Below are 10617 nucleotides of genomic sequence, written 5' to 3'. Positions count from 1 at the left end.
ATATATATATATATATATATATATATATATATATATACACACACACACACACACACACACACACACACTACAGTTCAAAAGTTTGGGATCAGTATTTTTAATATTTTTGGAAGAAGAGTCTCCTGTTCATCAAGGCGTCATTTATTTAACCAAAAATACAGAAAAAAAACAGCAATATTGAAAAATATTATTACCATTTAAAATAACAGTTATCTATTTAAATATACTTTAAAATATAATATATTTATTTGATGCAAACCTGATTTTTCATCATAAATAGTCCAGTTTTCAGTGTCACATGAACCTTCAGAAATCATTCTAAAATGCTGATTTATTATCAATGTTGGAAACAGTTGTGTTGCTGAGTAATATTTTTCTGGAACCTCCGATACTTTTTCCCCCAGGATTACTTGATGAATAAAGTAAAAAAAAAAAAAAACGCATTTAAAACAGAAATCTTTTCTAACAATATATGCCTTTATTATTACTTTTTATCAATTTAAAACATCCTTGCTTAATAAAAGCATCCATTTCTTTCAAATAAAAAGAAAACAAAGAAGGAAAACTACTGACCCCAAACTTTTGAACGGTAGTGTACATTGTAACAAAAGTTTTCTATTTTGAATAAATGCTGTTCTTTTTTACTTTTTATTCATCAAATAATCCTGAAAAAAGTAGCACAACTGTTTCCAAAATTGGTAATAAATCAGTATATTAGAATGATTTCTGAAGGATCATGTGACACTGAAGACTGGAGTAATGATGCTGAAAATTCAGCTTTGTATAACAAGAATAAATTATATTTAAAAGTATATAAAATAGAAAACCATTCATTTAAATTGCAATAATATTTCACAAAATTACTGCTTTTATTTTCTTTCTGTATTTCTGATCAAATAAATGCAGCCTTGGTGAGGAGAAGAGACTTCTTTCAAACAAATTACAAATTTTAGCAATCCAAACTTTTGAACGGCAGTGTATATATTCATGATAATTTCAATATGAAAATATATTATTTTAAAATTAAATATATGTCTAGATGGAACAATTCTTAGATGTAGTGAAAAGGTCAGTTAAAAAAAGTCTTAACCTTTGCAGCTTTTGACTTGCTAAAATAATACCAAAGCAATAATGAAAGACACTGAAAAGGAAAAAAGAAACTATGGCTCTAATGGAGAACAGTATAAAGAAGAAATAAGGTCATGAAAAATAAAATCTGTAAGAGCAGTGAAAGGGTTATGTTTTGCTGTATTGTTATTGTATTGCACATAAGGAAAATAAGACAGTATGTGATTTAAATCTGTCGTCTGTTCTCATGAATTCCAATTTGTAAATTCCACTGACTAATTTAAGCTCCCATTTTCTCCTTGAATCTTTAAGCAGGAAGGTGGCAGTGAACTTCGTTTCCCAGAGTGCATCGCGCTGACAGCTTCTTCCTCGCGACAAAAATGGCGGCGCCTTTAACACTCCTGCTGATAGTGGCTGTTACAATAAGAGCTGTTTTATTCCGATCCAGTTGGGCGGAATTAATTTCAGAGAGGGTCGAGGTGGTGTCGCCTTTGAATGCGTGGAAACGAGGTATGTTAATGGGTTTTTTTCTGTATGGGAATGCTGTATACTGATGATATGTGCTTGCATGGCAGCATTGCTGAGCTGTCAGTAGAAGACATTTTTAGCACATCATGTTTTTATGCTTTATTTTTAAGTCTGTTATTGTTGGTAACATTACTGTTTACTTATATATCTGCTCCCAAATATACAGCATCAATGGAATACGCAGATTTTGAACTGCACAGTCTGTCGTGGCACCCAGCTTAATATCTATTTACAGTTTGTCTTGTCTTGAATTGATTGCATTACCTTCAAATTGCTTCTAAGTTTGATTTCACATCAAATCCGTGTTACGTGCATCATCCAACAACCATCATCTATGTTATATTTAAACAGTCGGGCAAATATTGATAAACACTGAAGTGATGTGTTTTTTGGGCGTTGTTCCAATAGAAAACCCCTTACAGACATGTTATCACTATCGTTCACTTCACTGCCCTGAATACAATCACTTATGTATTTGATGGTCATATAATGGTGAGATGTCCTCAAGTTCTTTGCTTATTAAATGCATGATGTGACTGATTTGTGGATTAAACAGTTGTAGAGGGTCTTGCCTTGTTGGATCTGGGGGTCTCGCCTTACTCAGGAGATGTGTTTCATGAAGTAAGTTTGAGTTTGATTCATTTTCTTTTCAAGTCTATACTCGGATGCCAGTGTTTAATTGTTCTTTTTATTTCTTCCAGACACCCTTTATGATATACCTCTTTCATTTTGTGGTTGACTATGCAGAGATTGTTTTTATGGTAAGTCCTGATTTAGTTTTTTGTCTTTCCCGTTTTCTTACATCTTTGTACCTTGCATAAATGGCAATTGGTAGTGACGAACCCAAATCTGATTTACTATGCAATTTTCCAGTATGCTATGAATTCAGATCATCAATCGTGTTTGTGTTTTTGTACAATTCTATGCTTGTACGCATGTAAATATACCCATATAATGGTTTGTCACCAGATAGCAGATGGAATCACAGCCGTGGCTCTTTATCTGTCAATTCAGACTTATAACAAGAATGTGGTAAGTTATAGCTTGTATTTTGCTGATATCTGCATATGTTTCATAAGTTAGAGTCTTAAAGTGCCCCTTTTATGGGTAACGAAAGGTTCATATTTTGGTTTTGGGAGTCCCCAACAACAGGTTGACATGCATTCAAGGTCAAAAAATACCTTTCTTTGTCTTATAATATGCATTTATTTTTACCTTGCTCAGCGATTAATTTTTCCAAACCCCTCCTTTGCGTGATGATACTCTTCGGTGATTGGTCCGATTGGTCTCATTTTCATTTATCATGCCTGTAATGCCTGATAAAGCTGCGTTTGTGAGCGCAGTGCTGCTTTGTGTACAGCATTACCGAAGTGGCAAAGGATGAATTTGCATTTTCATTCAGACCAACACGAAAAGACCAATAAGTGGGCAGGCAATGTGCTTATGTTTCATGTTGACGTCAACACTAAACGACTTGGGATTCAGAGTCAACTCTTTCTTTTGAGACACAATAACGTTTTACATGTTGCACTTTCAAATGTAAAACTTTGCAGGATGTTTTCATTCACTTAGAGCTGTGTTACACCCTGCATGAAAGGTAATTTTCAAAAATCCATAATAGGGGCACTTTAAAGGGTTAGTTCAGCCAAAAATGAAAATTATGTCATTAATGACTCACCCTCATGTCGTTCCAAACCCGTGAGACCTCCGTTCATCTTCGGAACACAGTTTAAGATATTTTAGATTTAGTCCGAGAGCTTTCTGTCCCTTCATTGAAAATATATGTACGGTATACTATCCACGTCCAGAAAGGTAATAAAAACATCTTCAAAGTAGTCCATGTGACATCAGAGGGTCCGTTAGAATTTGTTGAAGCATCAAATATACATTTTGCTCCAAAAATAACAAAAATGACGACTTTATTCAGCATTTTCTTCTACACCGCTTCTGTTGTGAGCGCGTTCACAACACTGCAGTGACGCCACTGACGTATGACGCTGCTGACGTGTTTTCTTTGTTATTGGGCACACCAGAGAACACATCAGCAGCGCCGTACGTCAACAGTCACAGCGGTCGCATTCACAACAGACCCGGAAGAGAAGACAATCCTGAATAAAGTCGTCATTTTTGTTATTTTTGGAGCAAAATGTATTTTCGATGTTTCAGTAAATTCTAACAGACCCTCTGATGTCACATGGACTACTTTGAAGATGTTTTTATTACCTTTCTGGACGTGGACAGTATACCGCACATACATTCTCAATGGAGGAACAGAAAGCTCTCGGACTAAATCTAAAATATCTTAAACTGTGTTCCGAAGATGAACGGAGGTCTTACAGGTTTGGAACGACATGAGGGTGAGTCATTAATGACATAATTTTCATTTTTGGCTGAACTAACCCTTTAATTCATTGTATTTTAATATTATTAGTATTATTTTATATTATATTTTTTAATATTTTATAGTTAAACATATCTTGCATCATTGTGTACTTTGTAGTTTAGAAAACAGAAGTATGCCTTGGAATCGGACCGGTATCCTGCAGACTGTTTGGAGCTCCTCCGCTCTCCCAAGGAAATGTTCTACATCCCCCTCAAGGTTGCCATGTTGTAAGTCCTGATCAGGCTTTAAATCGTTATTATGCTATCACTTTTTTTTTCTCATTTAAAAAAAGAAACGTAAGGCAGATGTTTTCATTTGCCTAACTGTCTTCCAGTTATCTGTTAAATCCCTTCACCATCCTGTCTTGTGTGGCAAAGTCAACTTGTGGGCTGAACAATGCCATTATTGCGCTCTTCATTCTCTGTACATTAAAAGGTGAGTGTTCCTTAGAACACTTAAAGGCTGTGCTTTGTTTCAAAAGTGCTTTGCAGGTGAAGGTAAAGTACATACTTCTGAGTATGTATGTAGTGAAACAGTATGCCAGTATTGGGACTGTATTGTCTTGGTATCATAGACCCACTTGCCAAGTATTGTAATACACACTGCCGTTCACAAGTTAGGGATCAATCATATTTTTCTTTTCTTTTTTAATTTAATTTAATCATTTTCAGAAAGGATAATAAGACAAAAGATTAATATTTCTATTTCACATTAATGTTCTTTTGAACTTTCTATTCATCGAGATAAGTCTATAGGTACACAATAAACCAATATCACTAGTCATCTATATCACTAGTCATCTAGTCAAAACATTGGTAATAATAAGAAATTATTTATAAGTATAAAAGTAGTATGAAATAATTATCTGTGGTTACTATATGTGGTGTTATTGTTTCTTCAGGTAGTGCCTTGTTGAGTGGGATATTGTTGGCCTTGGCCACATATCAGTCCATCTATCCTCTAACCCTGTTTGCTCCTGCACTCCTGTTCTTCCTTCAGGTGAGAGTCTGAACTCAGACTAATGCTGACACAGTTGCTCTGATGGCCAAAATGAAGCTTCTGTCTCTGTCTGTTTCAGAGGTTATATATCCCAGTGAACCTGAGGAGGAGTAGTTTCTGGTTCTTCACTCTTCAGTATGCGTTCATATATGTTGGCAGTCTGGTGGTGATCACTGGACTCTCTTTCTTCCTCCTGGGCTCCTGGGACTTCATCCCTTCTGTCTATGGATTCATGTCAGTCAGCAGTCATACGTCGTACACTTCTATTTAAATGTGTATTTATTATTCAAATATTTACTGTGTGTGTATTCCACAGATTTTCTGTTCCAGACCTGACTCCAAACATCGGACTCTTCTGGTACTTCTTTGCAGAAATGTTTGAGCATTTCCGTCTCTTCTTCATCTGCGTCTTTCAGATCAATGTCTTTTTTTACACCATCCCGCTCTCCATCAAACTCAAGTAGGTCCTGCATATACCTGAACATGAGCAATGCATTTATTTAGCATGTATAGCACTCTTATGGGTAAACAATTCAATCAAACAGGGAGCATCCGGTGTTCCTCATCTTCATGCAGATTGCCATCATCTCCATCTTTAAGTCGTACCCTACTGTGGGAGATGTCGCCCTCTACATGGCATTTTTGCCGGCCTGGAGTCACCTTTACCGATGTGAGTATCAGTTTTCATTTAAATATGCTGACAGATTTGCTACTGAAACAGATAAATGGAGTAAGGCATAGCAAAAGTGTTTTATTTATTTATTTATTTATGTTATTTTTTAACCATTTGCTACTTACTATTGCTAGTTGGAGACAGGTGATAATAAGTGACATTCTCATTCTAGAGAGCATTTTATTGAAAGAAATATTAATTATTATAATAATCAGTTGTGCTGTTTGTTCATTTTCTTAGAAAAGAAGTCTATTTAAAATTTTAAAAGTTTATTTTATCAGTTTTTAGGAGTACACATCATATAAGCTAAAAGAAAGGCAAAAGAACCTCGATTTATATTTTTTTTAATTCTCAATTTTGATTCTTTAGTAATATGAAAGTGCTTAAATTATACCTTTTATGAATTTGTACACTCTTGATGCATGATATATTGATACACTGCCATAAAAAAGGGTCAGGAAGAATTTGTTTTAAAGACATTAATACTTTTATTCAGTATGGATGCATTAAATTGATCAAAAGTGACAGTAAAAACATTTTTACGGTTACTGAAGATTTCTATTTCAAATAAATGCTGTTGTCTTGAACTTTCAATTTATTCAAAAACCTGAAAAAATTGCACTTTATGGAAAAATATTAAGCAGATTAAAAACAAGTTATTTTAAGGGGTAATAATATTTCACAAATATTAGTTTTTTTATACTGTATTTTGATCAGTTAAATGCAGCCTTGGTGAGCGTAAGAGAGTTCTTACAAAAACATTTTAAAAAATCTTACTGACCCCAAACCTTTTTTTTTCTTTTATGTGAATTAATAAAATGTGGAGTATATTCTGTTATATACATTTTATAAATATATATATATATACACACAAGTATATACACACACACACACACTACCGGTCAAAAGTTTGGGATCAGAATGATTTTTAATGTTTTTTTACAGGAGTTTCATCCTCAAGGCTGCCTTTATTTGATCAAAAATACAGGGGGAAAAAATTTAATATTGTGAAATATTATGATGTAAAATAATGTTTCTCTATTTTATATACATTAAAATCTAATGTATTCCTGTGATGCAAAGCTGAATTTTCAGCATCATTACTCCAGTCTTCAGTGTCACATGATCTTCAGAAATCATTCTAATATGATGATTTATTATCAGAGCTGGAAACTTAATATTTTTTGGAACCTGTGATACTTTTTTTACAGGATTCTTTGATGAATAAAAAGTTAAGAAGAGCAGCATTTATTTAAAATAGAAATCTTTTCTAACAATATACACTACCTTTCATAAGTTTGGGGTCAGTAAATTTTTTTTCTTTCTTTTTTTTTTTGAAAGAAATTTAAACTTTTATTCAGCAAGGATGTGTTAAATTGTTAAGAGGTGATAGCAAAGATTTATATTGTTAGAAAAGATTTATATTTTGAATCAACGCTGTTCTTTTTAACTTTTTATTCATCAAAGAATCCTGAAAAAAAAAACTGCACTTGGCAGCCAAAAGCACTGTTGTAATTTCAAACTATTTAATAAACACAAATGTAAGGAGTTAAGCTTCTCTAAAACTTTGTGGAGGACTATTATTCTAATTCTGCAGAAATATGTCGAGCTCCCAGTTGAATTCTTTGATTGCAGATTCCGTTGAAGCCTGAATAGACATGCCCTCCTTTGTATTTGTGCATCTAATTAAGGCTGAAATCTGCTAGCAAGCTTTTTAAAGAAATCAACTACAAGTATTGAATTCTAGAAATGCGCTTTTTTGTAGAAATTATTTTTTTCTTTTTTTCTCTATTTCAGTTTTGAGAAACATCTTTCTGGTGTCATGTGTGCTGTTGGCATGCTCCGCGCTCTTTCCTGTACTCTGGCATCTGTGGATATACGCTGGCAGTGCCAACTCTAATTTCTACTATGCCATCACTTTGCTCTTCAACTTTGGACAGGTAAAGAGTCTAAACTTAATAAACCATTTCACCTAAACACAACTGGAAATATAGCTGGAACGTTGTCTGTTTTGCTCATGCTTTGAGGTAAACAAAAAAGTACTGTGAAAATTCACTGTAAAGTTTACAGATTACATGAACCTAGTGTCATGTGTGTTTACACCACCACAGATCCTCCTGGTGTCCGATTATTTCTACGCCTACCTGCGTCGAGAACACCACCTGACCCACGGCCTCTATCTGAAGAAGAAAGATGGCACTGAAGCCACTCTAGTGTTAAAGTGACCTTCTGTCACATGTCTTCGAGATCTCACCGACTGCCTCACACTCTCATAACTTTCCACACTACATTTTTTTTCCCAGCTCTTTTACTCCCTCAGCTCTATTTGCCTCTCCTTTCTTTTTTTTCAAAACCTGTTACTTTCTTTTACACATTTGAGCATTTTACCTCATGTTTGAATGTTGGCACCCCCTCTTGGACCAAAGCTGTTTTGTAAGAGACTTTTTGATAATGGGGGCTGACTGAAGGTATCTGAGTGATACAGGACTTTACTGTTTTGGCTCCCATGAGGCGGGTACAAAGTTATTTTCACGTTCGATTTGCTCGTCTTTCTTTGTTTCGAAGGATTTGTTTTCTTTATTAAAGTCGATTCAAAAAGTGAGGTTATTTGGTTGGACATGCAGTTTGAAGCCATGGTCAGCAGAGGGCATAACATGAATGTGACAGACCCCTCTGCGCCTTTGTGGACATTTTATCAGTGATTCTGACATGAAGAGGTGGTTTTGTTCAAATGCTCTCTGAATGCTTTTCTTGGTTTCTTGTTTTTTTTTTTTTTTTTTTTTTTTTTTACACATTTTAATAATGCAAAAGGCATAAGAGTTGCGTAAATATTCAGATTTGGTACTTTTTGTACAACAGTTTTGTTTGTTTTGTTTATTTTCTTACAAAATGAGGGATTAAACTGCACTGAATTTTTAGTTATTTTGAAATTGGCCCATGTTTGAATTCGGTTTGATGTTCTGTATGATTCCCTTAATAATTAACCACTAATTAACCGCCTGGATTTACTTTGATCTGTGCTTTTGATCTAACACCACCAGGGCATGTGAACCTATCTACCTATCGACACCTGTATAACTCCTCCTTTTTGTGGTTAGACCTTCCTTGTAGTTTTTAGATGATGGAATTTTCCATTGCTTGTATTGTTTCCAGACTTTTAGAATGATCCACTCTTTGGCCAGGTAGGAAGACGTCAACATCCGGGTGGCTTTGATCATGAGGTCAGCTGTTTCAATGTCTAGTGTGTGGAAATCATCTCTGAAGTCATAAAGATGTAGATGCTGAAGGTTTACAAACAACTGCTTGCCATTTTATTTCCACATGAAATCACATATCTTACCATACCTGATGTTGACCTTAAATGACATTTATAACGCAAACAAATTTTCTTAAACTAATTAATTAGTAACAATTAAAATATTTTATATCATACTGTATATTAACCAAGAACCTGTTTTTTTTCCTGATTTTGAGTAAAAACAAACAAAATTAAGAAGACTTTTCAGAGAATAAATATTCAGTTAAGTTTGCTTCTCTTACTACATTATTTTGTTTATAAAAACAAACATCAGTAATGTAAGAAAATTAACTTAAAAGTTTTATATCTTGTTCAATTTGAAAACAAACTGGTGTTTTTTGACGCTGTTTAGATATTGTTAGTGGCAACAAGAAAGACTGATTAAGACTACTTTTTTTCTTTTTCTTCTGGTGGTGGTATAATACAGCATTTTGACTAAAACTACTGACTTTGACCATTCTGAGCAGTTGTACTAGCCAGTACCAATTTTTTTTTTTTTTTTTCAGTCCGCATGGTGATTATTAATTGTGTTCTTTTAAATTAATTTCTCTACTCCATTTTACCTTGGATGAACAACAGACTTAAGTTCATTAGTGTTTCTCTGTACCAAGTAAGAAACATTTGAATGGCCTGCGAAATGTGAACATGTCTGTAGTTGGCACAATTAAGGGCTTCTCTCCTGCTTGCATCAGAGATGGAGCTGCAGGGAATCTTTTTCTTAACTCAGCCATGACATTTGAAAAACTTCAATGTGTTTTCAGGAATATTTTTCTTTCATTTTGAATGCCTAAGCGGTTCAGAAATGTGCACACTGAAGTATTACGCATTACATGACCTCCATTTCACATTACTCTGGTTCCCCTTTCAGCCTGAAAGGAAGGTTTGGGTCATTTTGGTTGTCATAACGCTGATTTGAAATGATTTGTAAATTATGCAGTGATTAAAATGCCAATAAAGATTATTTCTCAGTTGTGTTGTTTTGTTAAACCATGTTGGCTCTTGATTCAGGGGTTTTATCAAAACTTGTAAAAGATCAACCCGTTATGCTCAGTGAACAACAGCAGTCTTATGATCTGTTTTCTAGGAAAAAGTGCTATTTAAACTGAGCCTGTCATGTGTTTTTATAGGAAACATGAAGAATAATCTCTCATGTCAGCAAATATTGTGTCACAGTTTAAGTATGTACAAACCATTGCTGAAATCATGACTTGATGAGTGAAGTAATAAATAGATTTCTTAGTAAAGTTTAAAGTTCTCTACATATTCTATAGATCGGGGTGGCGAAATTCAGTCCTGCAGAGTTTTGCTTCAACCCTAATCAAACACACCTGAACAAGTCAGATAATCAATGACTGAAGGGTTATGCCGCGTTCCAGGCAACCCGTAACCCGTGTTTTTCCCAACCTTCTACCCGTGAAAGTGCACTGGAACCACAGTCAAACCCGAGACTTCCCCCCCGTGGACTCGCACTAGATCGATGTACTCCCAGTTACGAGCTCTGACGTCACATAGCCCGCGAAACAACAATGGCAGCCCAAACAGACAATATTGCCTACGGATGCAGTGTTTATGCAAGTGGTACACGTTGAAAACTAGATTTTAGGACAATATAACGTTGCAATAAAATTAAAAATCTAGCTACAATTCCTTGCAACCAGGAAGTTTGGT

General features: G+C 34.6%; 1 protein-coding gene across 1 annotated transcript; it reads left to right on the top strand.

The window, feature by feature from the left end:
* The first annotated feature begins 1389 nt into the window (after nucleotides 1-1389).
* LOC109088765 (phosphatidylinositol glycan anchor biosynthesis class U protein-like) lies at nucleotides 1390-9917 on the top strand. Its single transcript, XM_019102897.2, has 12 exons — nucleotides 1390-1578; nucleotides 2153-2217; nucleotides 2298-2357; nucleotides 2566-2628; nucleotides 4097-4206; nucleotides 4314-4414; nucleotides 4881-4978; nucleotides 5058-5212; nucleotides 5295-5438; nucleotides 5524-5648; nucleotides 7449-7591; nucleotides 7763-9917. Exons 1-12 carry the CDS (start codon nucleotides 1449-1451, stop codon nucleotides 7874-7876), a joined length of 1308 nt encoding a protein of 435 aa, XP_018958442.1. The 5' UTR covers nucleotides 1390-1448; the 3' UTR covers nucleotides 7877-9917.
* The last annotated feature ends 700 nt before the right edge of the window (nucleotides 9918-10617 follow it).

The sequence above is a fragment of the Cyprinus carpio genome, chromosome A6 (assembly GCF_018340385.1).
Source record: "Cyprinus carpio isolate SPL01 chromosome A6, ASM1834038v1, whole genome shotgun sequence".
NCBI classification, from domain to species: domain Eukaryota; kingdom Metazoa; phylum Chordata; class Actinopteri; order Cypriniformes; family Cyprinidae; genus Cyprinus; species Cyprinus carpio.
Note: the sequence above shows the minus strand (reverse complement) of the source record. Positions and strands in the feature narration are given on the sequence as shown.